We start from the raw sequence: 24139 nt of genomic DNA on the forward strand, positions 1-24139 counted from the left end.
TAATTAATTACAAGCTAATTATTCTATTAACCAGTATTTTCAACACAAATTACTAGGGGTGTACATAGTATGGGTTGGACCGGGTCGGAAAATTTTTGTGGACCAACAAAAAAATTCTGGTTGGCTCTATTAGTTCTTTTTTGAAGGGTCAACCCAACCCAACCTAACCCAACCCAAAATTTCCGGGTTGGGTCACCGATTTTTTTTTTTTTTAATTTGACTGTTTTTTAACTTATATATATATATGTTCGGGTCGGGTCGGGTCCCCGACTTTGAAATGTAGTAACCCGAGACCCAATCCGAATTTAATATTTTTTAACATTTTTAACTTAACCCAACCCAAGAATTAGGTAGTCGAGATTGATCGGGATACCGGATTTTTGAACACCCCTACAAATTACAAATGTCAAAGTATTAACCTCGATTAGTTGGTTTGACCACGGGTCAGGGAGCTGAGATATTATTGGTGTTTGCGCCCTCCTTATCCCATACGATAGAGGCGGGGTTGTGGGCAGTGAAGTGAAGTTCAGTCGGGCACGATGCTGTCGTTGCAACTTCCCACAGGCCTCCGCAGTTCATCACGCTTCTTTTCCCCAATTCCCCAGGCTCGTCGTCAATGTCTTCCTCTTCCCTCTTCCCCTTCCCTCACTGGTTTTCCCGACATGTCCACTCAGCCCTTGGAATCCATTGCAGCGGAGGCTTCCACATTCAACCAGTGGCAGAACAACAACGGCAACGTGGCCGACGATGATCACCAAGATAAGGACATTTCTAGAATTCCCGTGCCTAGACACAAACACATTCCAGTTTCTAAAGCCCAATTGTTGGATGCCATTGTTTCGACCTTCTTCAACTCCAACCATGGCGATGATCATCACGACGCTCAACATTTTTTGCTCATCTCCTCGTTAGTTCCATCACTCGCTCTCTCCATTTCCCTCCCGAAAATAGAACAAAACAAACTCACTTGACCGATTTTGCAGGTGCTTGGACTCTATTCTTCACGCTGAACACAAGAAAACTTTGGAAGAAATGCGGAATGATTATTCCCTTACTCAGTCGATGGAAAACGAGGATGCCTCTGGAGAGGTTTCTACTAATACTGATGGTCAGCTCGTTTCTAATGAGACAGAGGAGTCTATCACGGCCAAAGATGCCATAACTGGGATTGAAAGCATGGAGGACCTGGTGCAGAAGATTGGAGTTAGCAGTTCGATGCCTTTCGGATATAGTCTGGACTTCCGTAATCTCTTGAGTTCTCCGAAGCGTGGCATAAATAGTTACATCAACAGGGAGTCTTCGTAGGTTTTGGAGTCTTGTATTTCTTTGCATCGTTTTTCCAGTAGAAGTAAATAAACATACAAAGATCAATCATGCATGTGTCTATGATTAAAACAACCTAAAAACTTCAATTAAGTTGATCTCTATAGTTCTTTATTCATTTCATAAGGATACTGCATGAAACCTTTGCATACTGCCGCTATTTGCAATTAAAAATGAAATGAGTGCACTTTCACTCAATGGACAAATAGAAGGCGAGATTTGTACTCGTGGATTCCCTTTATGGTTGTTGATGTTCTAATGCTCAGATGGGCCAAGTTATAACAACTTGCATGAATCGGCCTATGCAATCCCTGTAGGATATACCATCTTTCTCGAGTTCATGTTTCATGTTTGTGACTCTGACGTCATATCATACATCAGATATTTAAAATGAAAAGCTATTCTGATGAAATTAATCATTCCTGTACTCATGTAGCTCAAGTGAATTTAGCTAGGGACAATTTAGAGTTTTAGTCTTTAAAATAAAATGTAAGATAATTTGTGTAATGCTCATGTGGTTGTATATTCTCTCCTTTTTCTACAGCTAGACAGTTTCAACCTGGATCTGAATGAAATATTTCCCTCTTGTGTATTTTTGTTAGAGTAGCAGTTGCCACTCGTTTCCAGCGTTCTTTTATGAAACTTCTTAAAAATGCTCAATTTGAAGAACTCTCAGCCATGGACCTGGTCTTGACATCAGCATTGAATACAGACTATCTGCTTACATTGCCAATATACGTTGACTGGAAGAGGGCATCTGAATCTAATGCAATTATTTTCAGGTTCTGCAATAGACTATTTCTATTTTCTTTGTAAAGTTTGAGACATAATACTTATTGTTTATCTTAGGCATCTTATACGTTCTAAGTTCTTAAAAAATTATGCCTTTTCTAGCGAGTTTATTTATTGTATTTGCTTGGCTTTGTTTATTCCTGATATTTAAACATGATGTGATACAATAATCACGTTTTATCTGGATCCATGATTAGAAGTCAGGAGTGCCGGGTATTTTTCTAACTTCTTGATTGTTGTTTTTTAAAACAGTACACATGACATGCCTATATCTGATAATTCTATCCCATCTCACACTTTTTCCTTTTTTTAGGAATTTTTTCAAAGTATTTTTCCCAAAAAAAAAAAAAGAAATGCATGTAGACTATAAAAGAATACTTGGCCAGTTGGTTGGGCATTAGTATTAGTATCAATACCCTACATGGCTATTTGTTATGAAAATATGGCGGTTGGATATATCACTGCTTCTCATCTAATTTGTTGAAGCAATGTCCTAGTCAATTATATATGGTTTCAGCATATATTTTCCTGTTCCAACATTGGGCAGGTTCCAATTGCGATTGTTTTCTTAACAGGCGAGGATATGCAACTGAGAGGCAGAGAGGCCTATTAATTGTTGATAAACTAGATTATATACAGTCTAGACTTCTACGTGGACTCTTTTCCATAATCTCAAAACCACTGGGGAGACTTGGTACTTGGTTTGCTGAGGTTGACCATTTTTGGATATTGGTTGCCAACTTTGATCCCCTTTTCTTAAACATCTAATGTGTCAATACTTCTGTAACTATGTTGAATTTCCAGCAATAGCATCATTTGTTGTCATTTTTGTCACGTTTCCTTTTTTCTTATCAACAGGTCGTTCTTGGTGCTCCACAGATGCAAGAAATACAAGAACGGGTTAAGAGGTTGAGGCTTTGGGTGAGGGAACTTCCTATATCACAGCAATTATTTCGTTATGATGAAGACGGTTCTGATGATCTACTGAGAGACAATCAGATTTCGGATAATGACCTTCCAATCTGGCTGGCAGCTCAGAATGCAGTTTCTCGTTACGAAGGAATTCTTTCTTCCACCGGACCTCGTGGAAGACTCTTAAGGAGGCTGCTTACATGGATAGGGCTTCTTCCTCCTATGCCAGAACAGCCATTCAAGCTTACTGATGACAGTAAAGGTTTTGAACCTTATTTAAGGTTTGACCATTCTAGTTCTCCTTTCTAGTTTTTGCTCCAATTTCGTTACATAAGAAAGAAATTTCAAGTTAACTAGCCATGGTAGAATGACTGATAGCTTACTAGCTTATTTATTTTGTTTTGATTTATTTATTTGCCTTTTTGGCAATGTTGCTTAAAGTGCTTGTTGACAATGTGCTCATGGCCTGTTTCTAGTCAGATTTTATCACCTTCTTTTAGAACTTGGTCTCATTATGACATAAAAGGAAATTTTATAATATTCAACAATTTCTCTCTTTCTCTCTCTCTCTCTCTCTCTCTCTCTAACTTTTAGCCTAATATTCAACCACTTAAAGAGGTGGATTCTCCTGTAATGACTACCCTCCAAATTCTCTTTACTTTTACCCCTCTTACCCACTGTACTTTGAACCCTTATTTGCCAAATATCTAGTAAACTAATATTCAATGAAAAATATGCCCATATAACATCCTTTTCTAATATTCTTATTATTTACTTACTAATATTCGTAAGGAGTACTTGTCTTTTAATCTCAAATGTATTAGTGAGTAGATATTGCCATGATTTTATTTGGGATGGTTGATGTTTATGATGTCTGTTACTAGTCTCTTAGCTGTATGAGTCATTTATTGTTGATAATATTATTGGTTACACTTAACCACCAATTTTTGTTTAAATGCTGTTGGATGCTGCTTATCGGTCCCGTGTTCACTTTAGCCCAATATGATAATGTGTTAAGAGCACCAATTCACCTTTATGGGCATGTAACAGATTTCATGCTGACATTCATTTGAGATTGTTGCAACCTTAGCTGTTACTTTGAAATATTGAAATAAAGAAGATACTACGCTAATTAGCTGTGTACAATTCTTTTTGGTCTCTTCCTCTCTGGAAGTCTTTTTTGACTCTAGTAGTTACTTTAGTAGTTTTCCCCTTGAATAACTTTGCAATACAATTCTTTTTAATCCAGGCCTATCTTCATATCACGAATATCACTCAGTGATATATGGAGGCCTGCAATGAAAAGTTGTGGGAGTGATATTTGGAAACGGTTGAAAACGTCCATTTCAATCCTCCTCTCTCAATCAGTGCTCCAGGTATTCTTTATTTGCTCCTTTCAAATTTCTAAGTGCCTCCCTTCCCATTAGCCGAGTTGAGCTGTTGGAATAAAATGGATTCACCCGAACATTGATGTAGATGGAGAATGTTAATAAATAACCTACAGGTTAAGGAAAAAGAATCTCCACCAGGAGCAACTATTGCTCGAAGTCTTTCCAATTCAAATTAATAATGAAGGAAAAAAATTACTGATATTACGAAAGAACCTTTTGTGAAGGGAGCTTCAGCTCAAGGAGAAGGCTTCAAAAGGCCTCTCTTTGTTTCTTTCAAGCCAACAAGACCACATAAAAGCTCTAACTGCATAATTCTACAATACTTTTGCTTTATCTTTCAACCACCTATGCGTGAGGGCTTCATGGAGCAAAATATCTATGATATTGAGGAGGCCAAAGGTAAGAAAAAAAAAAGCTCAGCAACAAAAGGGCAATGTAATACAGTGGTCTTAATATTCTGCTTCAATTAGACAGAAACAGGAGGTATTTTGGAAGATGTACTAGTCAGAGTTTTTCATCCATCACTTGGGATTCTATCTCCAATATCCGTCACTTTTTGGGTGTTATTCCTTCCTATATCTAATTGACCAAGAGGGTCTTTAACTTTTTCAGAATAGAGGAAAGGTTGAAATTAGGGACTTTAAATAGGAATCCCCAAAATTTCAAGTTGTCAAAGAACTTTTTATCTGACAAACTAATGCTTGCTGCACCAATCTTGTTTCTAAGTTGGAAACTTTTAATATCTCTATAGAAAGGAATCCTCCTAAGCCCCAAATCCCAATCACACGTATCTTTACTCTACGGTTACTAATCACCACCTCTTTTTTTTTTCCCTTTCTTTTTTGAATCTGATATCATGGAAATATCTGAAAATGAAGGTGCAAGGAGGTGGAATCAATCTAACATTTTCCCGACATTTATGCTTATCTTGATCATGCTTCATTGTTGTTTCTTAGCTGGTGAAAGTTGTTCGATTATTTTGGTCATGTTCTTTTCAAGTGAATAACATATTTCTTCGTAATTTGTAATGTTCTGGTGTGTAATTGCAATGCACTATTTGCAGTTTGTTGACCGTCATTGGTCCTATGTTAAAATTTCAGTTATCTTTTTAATTATTCTTGTTTTTTAAAAAAATAATAAACCATGCTTCCGTTGAGAACTTTCAATTGTATATTCTTTCATGTCCTGTGGTTGTTAATCTCAAACAACTTTATAACTTGCTGTTTGCTTGTGAATTAGGAGCCAGCTTTCCAAGAATTGATTTTACTTTACACCAAAGATGGAGGGAATAGTGGAGATAAGACTGAGGTTCCATTATTGCAGTTAAAGATCTATGAGAAAATTCCTATTCCAGACTTACCAGTATATACTTCTCACACTTCGATGTCTGTTAATGTTTTCATTTTTCTTTTCATGCAATTTATCTTCCCTTGCTTTATATAGCACCTATCTTGCATTTCTTATTTGAGACATCTCTTCTTATTTTTACTCATTAATTTCAATCTTGGTTAAAATGACATGTAGGTGATCTTTCCTGACAAGAAACTATCGTTTCGAATTATAGATGCGGTATGGCCTGGATTTGATTTTCTCAAATGCATTTTTTAGAATTGTTTGAATTGATATCCATGTGCATTAGAGTTGAAGAGTGTGTAGGATGTCAATGCATGGTTCTTTTGTAATTGTCATTTTATCAGCTTAAAACTTTTATTCTCGTGTTTTTCATTTCATTATATGATATTTATAATGAGCATGAGATGGTTTTGCTGGTGTCTAATGCATGGAAGAGAGAAATATTATCTGTTGATATGGGTAATGACTATTTATAATTGATATTAGGGTTGGAAAAAATGTCTTAGTTAAGATGCCAGGTGACTGAGTGGCAAGTAGCAATTAGGAAAATGAGTATGAGATGAATGATCTCCTAGTAACCTGTGTCATTACAGCTAATTTAGTGAGTTGATTTGTTGGCTATTGGCATGCAAGGATTAACAAAACTTCTATTTTTCCCTCTGGTCTTGCTTCTCTAATCTGGATGAAATTGTTTAGAGCCCCATGCTCTGTAATGAGGTTAATAGACACAAATAAACAAGCAACTTGTTATGAGTGCATATCCAAGAATGATCATGGTCAAAGGCTTTCTTTCCCAAGGGACTCTATGAAAGCCAGCATAAGTAGCGTTTATTATAGGAGGAATGGTTTTGTTTTATCTGTAGTTTTATCAATGATCATTGTTCACATACTGATGTAGTTTACATCGCTGCCTACCAACTGACTTTTTGTTTTATTGAGCAATATAAACCCATATGAAATAAGTTGAGTCTTAATTATGAATTAAGTTTTGTGCTCAGTCACCTATTTGTTTGATCATCTGTAAAGTTAATATTAGTTGGATTCTATAAAATTATAATGGTTCGTACTATAATTTTTGACCTAATCTCTATATCTAATGCCTCCAAATTGTAGCTACGCTTGGATGCTGCGACAATATTGGGACTTCTGGCTTTCTTCATTAATTACAAGTTTGAGAACGTCTTGTCCTCACCGTATGCTTCGTCTTAAACATTTTTTTCCCCTTTCTTTTTTGGAGTATATGCTTCTATGCAGTTTACATGCCTATACATGCGATGAATGTTAATGTATGCTACACGAATATCATCTAAATTTAGTGGTACATCGATTGTTGCATTTAATTCTACTTGGCCTTCAAGTTTGGTACTTCGTGAAACCTAGAAGGTAAGCTTACGGATGATTAAATATTGTTTTAGATGGGTTCTATGCTTCTATTACTTGATATTATAATATTAACTGGAATTATTGAATAAATTGGTTAAATTGACTTCTGGAGGTATGCATATAAGATGACTTTCTAATTAAATATTATATTGAGGTTGTAACCTCAATAAAGAGAACATTTCTTTTTTATGTATACTTGTGCATGTCACTTATTTGAAACCTAAAGAATAATTATTATTTCTTCTGGTTTTGCAATGTTTGACTTTTTTCTCTTGCGCCTGTGTCTGCCATAGGTCAGCAATTGTTCTTGATGTGGTTGCTTTCAGTGCTCTTGTCATCTACATCACCCGAGTTGTTTTGGGTTACAAACAAACCTGGGATAGGTATCAAGTGAGTCAATTTTATTGATGCTCACGTGTCATTATTCTGCAAGCATTTGATGGTTGACCGATGCTTTTCTAATCAAAAGATTTAAACAGTTATTGGTTAACAGGACACTGTATGAGAAAACTATAGCCAGTGGTTTCGGGTCAGTTCATTTTCTGTTGGATGCTTCAGAACAACAGCAAGTGAGTTTTATTTGCAATTGTTTTACAATTTTCTGAGGTGCCTGCATTATGAAATCAATTTTGAATATACAAAAATGGAAGAAGTAAAGTCTTAGCTACCGCTAGGGTTGTAATATTTGACAGAACAGAATTACAGAAGGGTGAGCTTCAAAAGTGGGGTTTCTTTCACCCCTCACAAACTAGTTTCGCATTATTAATAATGCGCGAGTCCAAAATTGCAGTCCGTATGGGTGGGGAGTGCTATTATAAAGGTGAAATGATGTGAATATATTTCCTCCTTGAGGTGCTTTGGCTAACATTCATTTTCTGGTGCAGTACAAAGAAGCTATCTTGGCCTATGCAATACTACTCAAAGAAGAAAATGGAGAGGTGTCTTCCTTTCCTTGTGTAGACGTAGATTTTTATATGTTTACATAGGCAAGCTGATGTGGTTGACGGAAGAATGAATGTCTTTTAAATTGCAGGCAAGATGTGGCAAAAGCATAGGGGACAAATGTGAAAGATTTCTGTACGAGGTTTTAAAAGTGAAGGTAAGCAGATTAGGATGATAAATGGGAGTGAGAGTATTTGTTTGTTGTTTGACCCTAATTGAGAAGTACCCGTGTTCTCTAAAGACGTTTTAGTGCACAATAGTCTTTTGAGATTTAAAATTTGGTGCACAATAGAAAAATGTGAATACAATTTTAGTATGGAAAGAAAATAGTACGATGATTAGGAAGATAAAAAATTAAAAGAAAATAGAGCGCTTTATTTGAGATAGAAAGTTTCCTCTTATTAAAATTAAAATTTTTGTTTAGAAAAAGTAGGAAATCTAAACCTAAAGCATACACCACAAACGCTAAGGCGCAGGCTTCATTTGAAAGACACAGAGCCAGAAGTTGTTGTGCTTTGGACTTGAGATATGTTTGGGACTCCAAAATAGTTAAAATCACTTTTCATATGCTTTTAATCATTTAGAACCGATTTTAATGATGAGAAAAATATATTTACAAGTTTAAAATTAAATATTAAATTAATTTTAAGTGATTAAAGATGTATTTCAAATAAATTTTGTATATGATAAAAGATAACTTTTTTAGATCACCACTAAACATGCATTTCAAGGAACTTTTTAAGTGAATACTTCTACAACTATGCAGGTTGAAATGGCAATAGATAATGCAATAGAAACGTTGTCGCGATTGGGATTAGTAACTCAAACAGAAGCAGAGGCAGATGGGAGAATTAGAGTGCAGGCTGTAGGCTGTGGGAAGGCTTATGAGGCGCTTCGACAATATTGGAACACCTTACTTGCTTCAACTTTATCATGTAATTAAATACTGACGCCTTTGGGAACAGTCTGTGGGCACAACATTTCTTTCCTATGAGAATATGCAGTTTGGCTTTCTACTCCACTTTTCCCTTTATACCTTTTGGTAAAGTTGTATTCTATAGAAACTGCATAATTGTTGTATGCAGCTGCACCCATACCATACCTGTGGGACTTTTATTTTCATTTTAAATATATATATATATTCTTTTGTCTATCCTTTCTTTTTTGCAGGGTATTTTATTTACATCAAAATCATTTTTGTTATTTTCAAAATCACTATTAAATATTTTTTTAATCATTCAAAACCAATTTTGATGATATTGAATGATTAAAAGTATATTTAGAAATAAATTTGAACAGAACAAACGTGGCTTTAACAATTTCAAATAAGTAATTGTCATAGTTACACAATTTCATTGGTAAGTGTATGGTACCCATCACATATTTAAATAACGTTACTCAACATTCATGAATAATATATTTTTTACAAAATAAAAATAAAAATAACTCAATGTATAGTATGGTGTCTATATAGTACGATGGTTATTCTTTTTAAAATATTTATAAAAAGTTGATTTATATATTTTTTTCTACCCATCAAATATAAACTTTTTGACGGTTTGTTTGGATTAACTCCCTACTCTAATTTTAGAGAATAAAAAATGTTCTTTTTTTTCCTTGTGTGTTTGGTACCAAGTAAAAATGACTTGTTAAACAATTTTATGGGGTTATAATCGTTTTTTTTTAAATCTTTCTAAAAAAACAACACTTTTTTAAAGAATCTCTTTAAAGTTGATTATAGAAAAAGTGATGGACAATAGATCATTTTATGATAACTTAAATTTGTCGAATCATTTTTAGTTTTAATGTAACCTAACATTCTATTATTGAAATCAATCTTAAGGAAATGTAACAAAATGAAATATAAAGATTTTAATTAAAATCATTCTTTATGTAGAAAGAATGTTTTCAGATAAAATATTGTTTTAAAAAGTGTTTAAATTAGAAGTAGGCCAAAATCACCCCAGCATGTGGAATTTTTCAAAAATAGATCGAATATCTAGATTTTGGACCATGAAATTTTTTAACTGTTATGAAAATTAAGGAACACCACGGGAATACGGATATAAAAAATATAATATAATAATATTTTTATATAAAAATAATAAATAAATAAATACTAAAATTATAAAATAAAATAACTCAAATATAAATTAAATAAAATCATGAAATTGGATAATATGGAAATTAGTGGAAATAGAACTTTCACCAACGTAGGTATGTTCTTAAGATCCACCAAATGTCACGGTAAAGTGACAAGTAGGATGTGAACTTACATGGACACCAGGTATGAATAATAATATGGTGCATGGACAACATGAATGGTGACACATGGTCTTTGAGACATTAAGCAATGGAGCATCTATTTTCTATTATAATATTCATAATACTCCTTCTTAGATACTTTATATATATATATATATATATATATATATAATATAATTAATATATATTATTATATTATTATATATATATATATATATATATATTATGCCTTGTTAAAACCTTACTAGGAAAAACCCTATTGAAGAAAAAAGAGTACATATTTCATATAATACATACTCCTAAAAAAATACAATATATTTACTCCCCTTGTGAAAACATCACTTAAGATTTCTGAGTCGCCACATTCCAATATTGTGCACCAATGTTTCAAAAGTTACGGTTGGTAATGCCTTTGTAAATATGTTTGCTAGGTTATCTTTCAAACAATATATTTACTCTCCTCGGTGAAACATGTTTTGTTCTATCTCCTTTAATATATCATCCTTTGATTTGGGCTATGCAAGCTGTGTTGTATTCGTATAATATTGTTGGAAGATTTTTATTAGAAGACAAGTCACACGTTTTACGAATGTGTTGAGTCATTGACCTTAGCCATACACATTCTCAACTAGCCTCGTGAACTACAAGAATTTAAGCATGATTTGAGGAAGTGACTGTTATAGTTTATTTCACCGACCATGATATAGCAGTTCCTCCATATGTGAACAGATAACCTATTTGAGATCTAGCTTTGTGTGAATTAGATAAATATCCATAATCTGCATAACCAACTAGATCAAAATTTGATTTATTTGAATAAAATAAACTCATATTGATTGTTCCTCGGAGATAACGTAGTATATGCTTAATTCTGTTCCAATGTCTTTTTGTAGGAGAAAAACTATATCTAGCTAATAAATTTATTGAAAATGCAATATCTGGTTTTGTACTATTAGCAAGATACATAAGTGCACCAATTGCACTAAGATATGATACTTCAGGACCAAGAAATTCTTCATTATCTTCTTGAGTTCGAAATATATCTTTCTTTATATCTAATGAACGTACTTCCATTAGAATATTTAATGGATGTGTTTTGTCCATATAAAATCTTCTCAAATTTTTTTCTGTATAAGTTGACTGATGAATAAATATTCCATTTGCTATATGCTCAATTTGCAAACCAAGGCAAAATTTTGTTTTCCCAAGATCTTTCATCTCAAATTCTTTCTTAAGCTATTCTATTGCATTTAAAAGCTCTTCAGGAGTTCCAATTATATTCAAGTCATCAACATATACAGTTATAATACCAAATCCTGATTGTGATTTCTTTATAAAAACACACGGACATATTGAATTATTTTGATATCATTTTTTCCGTAAATATCCACTCAAGTGATTGTACCACATCCGTACTGGTTGTTTCAATCCATATAGTGATCTCTGTAACTTTATTGAATACCATTATTGGGAATTTGATGTATGTATTTCAGGTACCTTAAATTCTTATGGGATTCTCATATAAATATCATTATCAAGAGATCCATATAAATATGTTGTGACTACATTCATAAGATGTATATCCATACTTTTATACACAGTCAAGCCAATTAAATATCTTAATGTAATTGCACCCACCACCGGAGAATGTCTCCTCCAAATCAATACCAGGTCTTTGTGAAAAACCTTGTGTAACTAGTCTTACTTTATATATTGTGACCTAATTATTTTCATTTCTTTTCTTTACAAATACCCATTTGTATCCCATAGGTTTAACACTTTCTGGTGTTCGGACTATTGGTCCAAAAACCTGATGTTTAGAAAGTGAGTTTAATTCTATCTCGATTGCTTCTTCAAACTGAAGCCAATATTTTCAATGTTGACATTCTTCAACAGATTTTGGTTCATGATCCTCATTTTCAGATATAACATCAAGAGCAACATTATATGCAAAAATGTTGTCAATAATTATATTAGTTCGATTCCATCTTTTTCCTATTGTGACATAGTTTATTGAAATTTCATTATTATCTTTAGGTGTTTCACCTTCCTCACTAGTTATGTCAATAATTTCTTTATGAGTATTTACATCCTCAACCAAGTCTTTTTCACTATTAATTATTTTTTATTTTCGAGGATTTTTATCTTTGGGATCCAATAGTCTACCACGCTTCTGACGTGTTCCAGACTCATTAGTGATAACTTGTTGTGTTGGGATATCAATTTTGTATGGAATGTAGCTGATATATATGACTTAGTTACTTTTTTTGCATCTATAAATGCGTCTGGTAATTGATTTGCTATATTTTGCAAATGAATTCTTTTTTGAACTCCAAGTTCACATTGATTTGTACGTGGATCTAAATGAGACAATAACGATACATTCCATGTAATTTCTTTTTCCAGCTTCTTAATTCCTCCCCCTAATATTGGAAATTTTGTCTAATTAAAATGATAATCAACAAATTGTGCAGTAAATACATCACCCCTCAAAGGCTCAAGATATTTAATAACCAATGGGGAATCATATCCAACATATATTCCTAGCCTCATTTGAGGACCCATCTTAGTGCGTTGTGGTGGAGTAATTGGAACATATATTACAGTGACGTTGCATGCAAAATAACATGCCCCCATGTAGATGAAGGAAGCTTAGCTCTCATAAGTAATGGTCTTGCAATTAATTACAAACGTTTTATAAATGATTCTGCTAAACATTTGTGTATGAACATGAGCTACGGGATGCTCAACACTTATCCCAATTGACATATAATAATTATTAAAAGTTTGAGATGTAAATTCACCATTATCAAGATGAATGATTTTAATTGTATACTCAGAAAATTGTGCTCTTAACATGATTATTTGAGCAAGTAATCTTGCAAATGCAAGATTTCAACTTGATAATAAGCATACGTGTGACCATCTGCTGGATGCATCTATTAATACCATAAAATATCTAAATGGTCCACTTGGTGGGTTAATGGGTCCACATATATCACCATGAATTTGTTCTAAAAATGCAGGTGATTCAATCCCCACTTTAGCTGGTGATAGTCTAATTATCAATTTTTCCTTGAGAGTAAGCATCACATGATAATTCATTAGATTGAAGAATCCTCTGGTACTTCAATGAGTGTCCATTTGAATTATCAATAATTCTCCTTATCATTATAGATCCTGGATGACCCAATCAGTCGTGCAAAATTGTAAATATGTTTGGATTCATAAACTTCAGGTTCATTGTTGCATATGTTTCAATTACTCGTATATGAGTATAATACAATCTAGAACATAAAGCAGACAACTCTTCCAATATGAGTTTTTCATTTGAGACAATGGATATGATATATAGATATTCCACATTATTCTTACTATCAGTCTCAATATGATAACCATTGCAACATATATCTTTAAAACTTAGAAGTTTTCTCTTTGATTGACTAGAGAACAATGCATTGTCAATTGTAACTTTTATTCCTTTAGGCAAAATAATATTTGTTTTTCTAAAACCTTCGATCAAGTTTGCAGAACCTGATATTGTATTTACTTTTGCTTTCAGCATTGTCAATTTGGAAAAGTATTTTTTATTTGTAAGTATTGTATGTGTAGTTGCACTGTTCGCCAAACATAGATCTTATTTGCTCATTTTTTAAATACCCAACATATGAAAATGATCCACATTTCTTCATTAAAAGAAAATAATTACAATAAGAAAAACAACACTTAAAATATACAAAAGTTACTACAAAAACATGAAGATAGATAAAAGAAAACAACAACATTAAGTTTAGATATTCTCAAAGTCAAAAGAAACAATTGATGTGTCACCAACTGTGCCAATCTTCTCTTCGGGAGATTCAAAGAGGTCTGCCACATTCAAATTTGTCATATGAAATGGGTCAAATATGTCATTATCCTGGTATGCAAAATTTGCTTACACATTTTTCTTTTTTTCTTCATAGAGGCTTGATAGAGATCAACTATTAAGTGTTTCTATGTACAATAGGTACGTGACCAATGCCCAGTCATTCCGCATCGGAAACATTTATTTTCAACACTCTTTGAACTTTTATCTTGTGAAGCTTTTCCTTTGTGATCATCATTTTGTGTGGTCATTTTGAAATTTAAATTATTAGAATGACCACCACGAAAATAATAATCATTTCTTCCTCTGCCACGATTACGACCTCGACTACAATTATTATTAAAATTCACAGCATTTATTTCAGGGAATGGTATTGTTCCGATTGGTCGAGATTCATGATTTTTCATCAATAACTCGTTATTTTATTTGACCACGAGAATACATGAAATTAATTCAGAATGTTATTTAAAATCTTTATCTTGATATTGTTACTGCAAGAGCATATTCGAGACATGAAATATAGAAAATGTCTTCTCTAACATATCAACATCAGTAATTTTCTCTCCGCATAACAAGAATTTTGATCTGATTTTAAATAATGTAGAGTTGTAATCACTTATTGATTTGAAATCTTGTAGCCTCAAGTGCATCCACTCATAACGAGCTTTAGGAAGAATAACTGTTTTTTTTTTTTTTTTTATATAATCATACATTATTTTAAATTTCTCCACAATATACGAGGATCTTTTATTGTAAGATATTCTATTTTCAATCTCTCGTGGACATGATGACGAAGGAAAATCATAGCTTTTGCTTTGTCCTGACTGGATGTCATATTTTATTCTTTAATTGTTTCTCCCAAGTTCATAACATCCAGGTAAAGTTTGGCATTGAGCACCCATGACAAAAAATTATTATCATTAATGTCAGAAAATATTATATTTATATTATAAATTTAATATGTACTAAATATGCAAAATAACATTTAATTTATTAATTATAACGAAGAGAGAAAAACTGACATAAGTTTAGGACCTACCTTTAGCGGAGAAAATGACAGGAACTCGTGCTAATAACGTGATATGAAAATTAAGAAGCACAACGGGAATACAAATATGAAAAATATAATATACTAATAATAAATAAATAAAACTAAAATTATAAAATAAAATAACTAAAACATAAATTAAACAAAATCATGAAATTGGATAATATGGAAATTAGTGGAAGTGAAATTCTCACAAATGTAGGTATGTTCTTAAGATCTACCAAATGCCACTAGTCAAACTGACAATACATGGACATTAAACATGAATAACTACATGCCACATGGACAACATGAATGGTGACACATGACCTTTGGGATGTTAAGCAACGAACATCTATTTTCTATTATAATATTCATAATATTAACAATTAATTATTAAAAAAATATATCTTTTTAGTCCTTAGATGTTGAATCTAGTTTCTTATTTGGTCATTTCAAAATGTTATATTTTTAATTAGTTTTGAGTTTGATTCCAATGTAATACTTTTGAATTTTGAGTTTTGTTTCAATTTGGTCTCTAAATTTCAACATTTATACTTTCAACCTCAAATTTGTACTAAATATTCATTTTCAGTCGTTAGCGTTAATGCATATTAATTAATTTAAAGGAACTATAATGAATTAAGTTTTACAATTTTACATCATAATTATTTTAAATTAATTAATAGACATTATTGCCATAAATTAAATCTCAACAGTAAAATGTAACATTTTGAAATATAGAGACTAAATAGAAAGTAGGTTTAAAACCACATTTAATCCCCAAACTTTCATAGAAGCAACAATTTAGTTCCTTAACTTTGGTTTGTAACGATTTAGTCTATGTATTTTTATTTTTATTTGTAACAATTTAGTCTTTAATCTTTGCCATGTAACATTTTATCCCTTATACTTTAAAGTTTGTAATAATTTAGTTTTTATTGTAGAAATTAGTGTAAAGTTCATTGAGATTCTTTTTTGTATAAATATTCTTATATACTAAAGTTCATTGCTATAAAATTGAAAAAAATAAAACTAAATTGTTATCAATCAAGAGTACAAGGAAAAAATTATTATATACTAAAGTTCATAAACTAAATTGTTACAAAATTGAAAAAAATATAACTAAATTGTTATGAATCAAATTTTAATAAATAAGACCTCCTTAGGTAATCATTTGGTTTTTGGTTTTTGTTGTTTAAAATTAAGCATATTTCATCCACATTTTTTACAATGATTTGCATATTTATTAAGTACAATGGTTGAATTCTCAGCCAAATTCAAAAAATAAAAACAATTTTTTTAGTTCTCAAAATTTGGCTTGGTTTTTTAAACTATTAGTGAAAATTTGATATCAAATGAAAAAATTTGAAAATGAAATTAGTATTCGTATATATATATATATTTTAATAAAAGGGTTATTTTTATGAAATTTAGGGGCAAAAATATTTTGTAACGGAGAAAAAAAAGTAAGTTTTAAAAAGAGAGAGAAAGATCGGGTCGGGGCGGGCGGGTGGAGAAACTCGTGCGATATGCATATCCAATCCAAGTGGAGAACGGGCAGCCACGTCGGTGACCGCAAAACAGAATCTCACGGGTTGTGATCCGTCTCAACGCTGGCAATGTCAAATAAGAAGTTTTTTATACCTCACCATCTTAGCATGCACCCTCCCCCACTGAATCATCGCCGATCCATTCCAATATCATAATTCATTCATAAGCGATTCTCAATACCAACAATTCCTACTCTCCTTTGTACACACTCTCTTCTCCCTCCCTCCATCTCTGCCCTGCTCGCTCGCTCGCTCGCTCGCGATCTCCGTCTCCATCTCCAGCTCGATCGGGACTTCAGGGTTTTGATCGATTTTTGTTTCTTTATTTTGATCCTTCCTGTCTCCTGCTAACAATTCGATCTGCTTTCTTTCCGATCAATTCTCTTCCACAATGCCGTCCGTCTATGGAGCTCGTTTGACCACTTTTGAAGACTCTGAGAAGGAAAGCGAGTATGGATATGTTCGGAAGGTCCGTCTCAACTTCTCGATCTGTTCATCTTCAGTTCTTCTTTGTTAATTTTGACTGCTTTGATTGTTTTCTTGATCATATTACATGTGAATCAATTAGCATAACTTGATTTTATATGCATTCTCCCTATACTTCAGATGCCAATCCATGTTTTGTTTTTCGCTACTTCACTTCCCGTCTCGATGTGCAATTTTTGTCGTTTCGTTTTGTTCAGATTTGTATTTGATTTTATTTTATGGATCCGGTTTTCTAATCTTAATTTAACTGCACTGGGATTACGTTGAGTGATTTCATCGTTTTTGTTGGATGTTGCAAAGTGAATATTACCGGGTCCATGTCCTCATTATCTAGTTCTACAAGTTGATTTGTTTTTCTTTCTCTGATATTATTAATGTTTGCACAGTACGAAAAGAAATAAATTATGATCACTGCGATTTTGGTTAGTTCTGTGCTCGTAGATGCATCGTGTTTCATTTCTTTATCTGGTTTATCTTATATGTAAATTTTTTAAATTTTTGTTTGATTCTGATTTCAATTTCACGAATGGTGAACTCGTATGTCATTCCCAGGTATCTGGACCAGTCGTCGTGGCAGATGGCATGGGAGGTGCAGCCATGTATGAATTGGTTCGTGTTGGTCATGATAATCTGATTGGTGAAATCATTAGGCTAGAAGGAGATTCTGCCACTATTCAGGGTATGCTACATGACCATAGGGACAATATATCTCTACTAACTTGATCCCCATTTTTAATAAGTTCAAAGGTCCATTGGCACACTTTCTTCCTACTTGACCAATATGTTAACAAGCTATCGGAAGAACATCCCTCAATTTCATCGTTCCATTGTTATTATATTATATCGTTGATGTTAAATGCTACAAGCCTCGGTAAATTGATTAGACCTTTCCTATTTTATTTTGAAGTTTATGAGGAAACAGCTGGTTTGATGGTGAATGACCCTGTTTTACGTACTCATAAAGTAAGCATTCCTTCTTATAGTTATTCTATTTATCCCTTCAGTTCTTGAATCTTTATGAATTAATGGGGTGTGAACTATCAGCCTTTGTCAGTGGAGTTAGGACCTGGAATACTGGGAAATATATTTGATGGCATTCAGGTTTGTGTCACTTCACGTCATGTTGTATTTAGATTTCTACTATCCACTTATTCTTGATTTCTTCTTTTAACTTAAATTTTGAGAATGTAGAGGCCATTGAAAACAATTGCAAAGAGATCAGGAGATGTCTACATTCCTCGTGGTGTCGCTGTCCCGGCACTGGACAAAGACACACCTTGGGATTTTCAACCCAAAAAACTAGGTATGTTATGATCGTACAATTTGTTTTATGCAGATGTGTTTGATCATCAAAAACATCATATCAATGAAATTGTTATCGTTTCCTATAAAAAATGATATTGGTCAGATTGCAATAAATTTGTATCTCACAAAAAGGAAAAAAATTTCAGGTGAGGGCGACTTATTGACAGGTGGAGACTTGTATGCAGTAAGTTCTGCTATCTTTGTTCATTAATATCCCTTGAAATGACAATGTTAAAGTTGCTCCTAAGTTCTATTCTAATATAGATAGTTCTTTTATTCAGACTGTCTTTGAGAATAGTCTAATGGAGCACCATATTGCACTTCCTCCTGATGCTATGGGGAAAATTACCTATATTGCATCACCTGGCCAATATTCATTGAAGGTTCTAAATCTTTTTTTATCTTTTTCATTTTCATTATCTGTTCATTCACCATAGATGCTTATTTCTGATCCAAAAGCTTATTCTTCACAGGATACTGTTTTAGAGCTCGAGTTTCAAGGAGTTAAAAAGCAATTTACCATGCTTCAGGTTTCCAACTAATGTCTTATTTTCGATTCCTTCACATTTTTATAATTCGATAAGTTCTCATGTTTGTCTGTGTATCTTGTCTATCCATGTGTAGACTTGGCCTGTGCGTACTCCTAGACCAGTTGCGTCAAAGCTTGCAGCTGATACCCCTCTTTTGACTGGGCAGGTGAATAAGATATTTGGTTGCTTTACCATTATTTGTTTTCCTTGTAGACACTGTGTTTTTCTAATAACTTATTTATTATATTTATGTATTTGATTTTCATGTGCAGCGTGTTCTTGATGCACTCTTCCCTTCTGTTCTTGGTGGAACATGTGCCATTCCTGGAGCATTTGGTTGTGGAAAAACAGTCATTAGTCAAGCTCTCTCTAAAGTAAGTTATTTGTCTTATATGTGAGGGTTTGACATGATCTTTTCTGGTGTTTAAAATTACTATTGTTGTGGAATTTTTCATGCAGTATTCAAATTCCGACACCGTGGTGTATGTTGGTTGTGGAGAGAGAGGAAATGAAATGGCTGAAGTTCTCATGGATTTTCCTCAATTGACAATGACATTGCCTGATGGGCGTGAAGAATCTGTCATGAAGCGTACCACTCTTGTGGCTAACACTTCCAATATGCCGGTGGCTGCTCGTGAAGCTTCAATTTATACTGGTAAAATTGTGCTTTTTCTTGAAAAAGGATCAAACATTCCTCTTTTCCCATCGATTTCTGCAAGTTAACCACAATTATTGACTCTGATCTACTTGGTACAATTTTCCTGCATTGGTCCTTATTGTCCTTGACACTGCTATTACGAAGAATCTTGATTGTCATTTTATTATAATTTATAAAAAAAATCATTTATATTTTATGTTGACACAATATTGTATTTCCTGTTATGTTCTTTTGAACTCATTCTTTGAGATTTGTGGCAGACAAATTTATTGCATTAAGTACATCATGTAAATAGTTATATGCTCTTTCAAATGATATGTACATTGATTTTTTCATTGTATGTTTATTCTATCCCTTTTGCATTTGCTTCTTTCAAGTTTTGTGGAGCCTGGTTGACATATTTTTATGGTATCGATATCTACCATATATAATGTATAAATGTGTGCAGGAATTACTTTGGCCGAATACTTCAGAGATATGGGATACAATGTAAGCATGATGGCAGATTCAACATCTCGATGGGCAGAAGCACTTCGGGAAATATCTGGACGACTGGTAAATATCTGGAGCTTGTTCTCTTCAACGTCCATCTTCTCATAAGTAGCAACTAGAACTTCCTAACTTCCAGCCTTTTTAATCTCAATATTATTTTTATTCAAGTAACAAGGACCAATGTGTGGTATAATTGATATATGTACACTTATTTCTATGATTATTTGTGCTTTAGTATTTCCTTGTTAAATCAGAATAGTTACGTTGAATTACAAAGTAAACGACCAAATAAGACATGACATCTAATGGAAACTGAAACCATAAAAGCAAATTGTGAATCCAATAAGATTCAATGTCTCAAACCAAAGAAGAAAATTGCATATCCAATAAGATCCGTTGTCTAGTATTAAGGCATGTAAAGGGAATAAAAAGGTAGATAAACAATGTTCCAAATGAATCAATGTCTTCAAATAGCAAAAGAAAACTCAGGATCATCATATCCATTCAATTATTTATATTTAACTGGATGTTTCTCATCTCCTTCAGTTTCTATTCTGCTATATGCAACCAGACTACACTTTGCTCACATTGCCTCTGAAATTATTGAGACAATCTTATACTGTAGTTAAGCATCATCTAGATGTCTGTATGCAGTTGTTTGTATGTTTTTTATATCCAGCATTATAGGGTCAGCGGTCCTCAGCTAGGTTTCCTGGCTTGAAGTTGTGTCTCACGGGATGCCAGTGTACATGTCTTAGGAAAGTGTTATTGTATTGTGTTCCTTGTCTTATAATTGTTGGACTTGTCTTTGCTTATTTCTCAGGCAGAAATGCCAGCAGATAGTGGATATCCTGCCTACCTAGCTGCACGTTTAGCCTCTTTCTATGAGCGTGCTGGTAAAGTGAAATGTCTTGGTGGGCCAGAACGAACTGGCAGTGTTACCATTGTTGGTGCAGTTTCTCCACCTGGAGGAGATTTCTCTGATCCAGTGACATCTGCTACCCTCAGTATTGTCCAGGTGAACTTTTCGCAAGACTATTCTAATCTGGTTCTTTTAATTTTATTGGAGGTGTCTCCAATCAATGTTTTATTATCTGTGATTATTATAACTATTTAAATTCTTTGCAGGTTTTCTGGGGTCTAGATAAGAAGCTTGCCCAGAGGAAGCACTTCCCTTCTGTGAACTGGCTAATTTCATACTCAAAATACTCTTCTGTATGTTAGCAGAGCTCTGAATAGTGTGTTTGCCTTTTTGTATCTTTCACAGACAAGTGCACTGAGTAATGGATCTCTTTACACCTTTATTTTAGGCATTGGAGTCTTTCTACGAGAAGTTTGATCCAGATTTTATTAACATCAGGACGAAGGCCCGTGAAGTTCTTCAGAGGGAAGATGACCTCAATGAAATTGTCCAAGTATGTCTGTTGATACTATTCCAGTCAATTTCATTATTTATAACAAAAACACTAGATTATTTAAATGGGCGTCATGGAATCTTTTCTGATTTCTGAATTGTGGCAGCTTGTAGGGAAGGATGCCTTGGCCGAAGGAGATAAGATTACCTTAGAGACTGCAAAGCTTTTGAGGGAGGACTATCTTGCTCAGAATGCATTTACTCCGTAAGTCTTAGCTACATCTTTGTTCTGGTCCCTTCAGTCCAATCCATGGTAGGTAGGGAAAAACATTTTTCTAAATTTTATGTATAAAAATTATCGCTGTGGGTGTGACAGGTATGATAAATTCTGCCCCTTCTACAAGTCGGTCTGGATGATGCGTAATATCATTCATTTCTACAATTTGGCTAATCAGGTAGTTAGTTACTTCTTAACCAAACTGTCCTTGTTTAAATATGATGTAGCTGTAGGGTAGGGCTTGCGTGTTCATAACTTTAGTTGGATATTGTTTGCAGGCAGTAGAGAGGGGAGCGGGTATGGATGGCCAAAAGATAACATACAGTTTGATTAAGCATCGGTTGGGAGATCTGTTCTATCGCCTGGTGTAAGTGAAAAAACTATAATACAATGCAATTCAATGTTTGTTATTCTTTTTCTTAGCTAAGAAACATTTCATTGAATAAATGAACTAAAGGAATAAATACTATAGAGCACCTAAAGATGATTAAATAAAAGATTTCTAATTGGAAACTAAATGAGAAAGACTAAAATTCTTAAAAAGGTTGGTTTTGTGCCAATATAAACCAGTAACAATAACAATGCAATGTTGATTGTTTGTGAATATGAATTGCGCGCGATTTGGTTGGATGGAGGTTATGTTGTGATAAATTTTTTTGGGGATTTTGCAGGTCTCAGAAGTTTGAGGATCCGGCTGAAGGAGAAGCAGCTCTGATTGAAAAATTTAAAAAGCTACATGAAGATCTGACAAATGGTTTCCGTGCTCTCGAGGACGAAACACGGTAGATGTAAAAGATTTGCCGACTTTGTGCCATGTCTTGGTGTTTTTTCCTCTGATTTTGTAGAATATTATGATGATGTATTATGTTGGTTTGGGTTGCAGTCGCAACTTTTGGTTAGCTATTATTTAATAATGTGTATTATTTTCCCCCTCAAGCTTTCCGGGTTCGTATTTGGCGTTCAGGACTGAGATTCTTATATTCCCTTATTTAATCTTACAATATCTGTGCAATAAGATGGATCCGAGTTTGTTTTTGGCCGTTTCTTTTGTCTAATAACCTTTATGTTTTAGTTTAGTAGTTCCTTCATCTTTCTCCCCGTAGATAGAGACAGAAATGAAAGTAATATGAAAGTAAAAGACAAATGAAAGTAATATGAAATTGGGAAGATGAATTTCCGTTCTCTTTGTTTTTGTTTTTATGGTAGAAACTAGGGTGGGATCAATTCCCTATCGTAAGAGAATTGAATTCTCTTTTCCACACTTTTAAAGAAAATATGCTCTCCGTCTTCAATTATACCATTAGATAAATTAAAGTAATGTTTCCAGGTGTGCGTGTCCCCAGCTATGTAAATTTCTCTTGCCCTTTTTATGGTAGGCTTCTAGATTATTACTATTATTATTTAATATATGTGATGTAAAACCAAAAATTTAATATTTTGAATCAATGAATCTCTCCTCAAAATGAGGGAAGAGATTTTATTTATAGAGAAAGATTAAGTTTGTTCAAAACTAACAAACTAACTAAAGCTAATTAAAGAAGTAAACCTCCTAGTTACATCAAATCCTAACAAACTAACTATAGTTAAAGTCAAAACTCAAATCTTAATAAATTAACTATAGTTAAAGTCAAAACTAACGAACTACGGACTAATCTAATTCATTTAGATCAAACTTTAGGGATAAAATGGTTTGAAACACACAGACCCAAATGCTGTCTAAGCTAAACTTCATGAATAAAAATGTATTTTTCCTATTTACAACTATACTATTAATTTTAGTTTTAAAAATGTCTAAATAGCCTTTGAATTTTAGATCTCTTTTAGTAATCATTTGGTTCTTTTTATTTTTTTATTTAAATTAAGTCTATAGACATTACTTGTATTTCTAAATTTCTTCCTTATCTATTTTTTATCAATGGTTTAAAAAATCAAACTAAAATTTAAAAACTAAAAAAGGTAAATTTTATTTATTTTTTTGTTTTTTGAATTTGATTAAGAACTCGATCATTGTACTTGATAAAAATGTACTCGATTAAGAAATTGAGAGGAAATAGACTTAATTTTTAAAAATAAAAAACAAAAAAGAGAAATGAAACGAGGCCTTAATTTAATTTAATTTTTTTTGCATGTTTTAGACATTTAAGTATGTATGTATGTATGTATATATGTATCTTTAAATACTTAGAATTTATGATCAAATAGTTACCAAGTTGATAAACTTTAAAAAA

General features: G+C 33.0%; 2 protein-coding genes across 5 annotated transcripts; both read left to right on the forward strand.

Annotated features, from left to right (window-relative positions):
* Positions 1–472: 472 nt before the first annotated feature.
* Positions 473–9249, forward strand: LOC120085822. 4 transcript variants are annotated; one of them, XM_039042033.1, is made up of 14 exons: positions 475–907; positions 984–1301; positions 1926–2105; positions 2691–2826; positions 2974–3308; positions 4277–4403; positions 5658–5780; positions 5943–5987; positions 6885–6964; positions 7448–7537; positions 7648–7723; positions 8039–8092; positions 8188–8253; positions 8863–9249. In XM_039042033.1, the coding sequence occupies exons 1-14, from the start codon at positions 540–542 to the stop codon at positions 9037–9039; spliced, it is 2175 nt and encodes a 724-aa protein (XP_038897961.1). In that variant the 5' UTR covers positions 475–539; the 3' UTR covers positions 9040–9249. The 4 variants fall into 4 exon arrangements, 2 of the variants coding, with proteins under 2 accessions (XP_038897961.1, XP_038897959.1); XM_039042031.1 differs by having other exon boundaries at positions 476–907; positions 7448–7544; positions 7634–7723; XR_005484038.1 differs by lacking the exon at positions 8863–9249 and having other exon boundaries at positions 473–907; positions 7448–7544.
* Positions 9250–16974: 7725 nt separating this feature from the next.
* LOC120086726 (V-type proton ATPase catalytic subunit A) lies at positions 16975–22954 on the forward strand. Its single transcript, XM_039043509.1, has 19 exons — positions 16975–17278; positions 17848–17974; positions 18203–18258; positions 18340–18396; positions 18487–18598; positions 18747–18784; positions 18882–18983; positions 19074–19130; positions 19225–19296; positions 19403–19504; positions 19590–19785; positions 20237–20343; positions 21104–21298; positions 21409–21495; positions 21591–21695; positions 21802–21899; positions 22011–22089; positions 22190–22278; positions 22583–22954. Exons 1-19 carry the CDS (start codon positions 17201–17203, stop codon positions 22695–22697), a joined length of 1872 nt encoding a protein of 623 aa, XP_038899437.1. The 5' UTR covers positions 16975–17200; the 3' UTR covers positions 22698–22954.
* Positions 22955–24139: the final 1185 nt, after the last annotated feature.

Source organism: Benincasa hispida, chromosome 9 (assembly GCF_009727055.1).
Source record: "Benincasa hispida cultivar B227 chromosome 9, ASM972705v1, whole genome shotgun sequence".
Classification (NCBI taxonomy): Eukaryota; Viridiplantae; Streptophyta; class Magnoliopsida; order Cucurbitales; family Cucurbitaceae; genus Benincasa; species Benincasa hispida.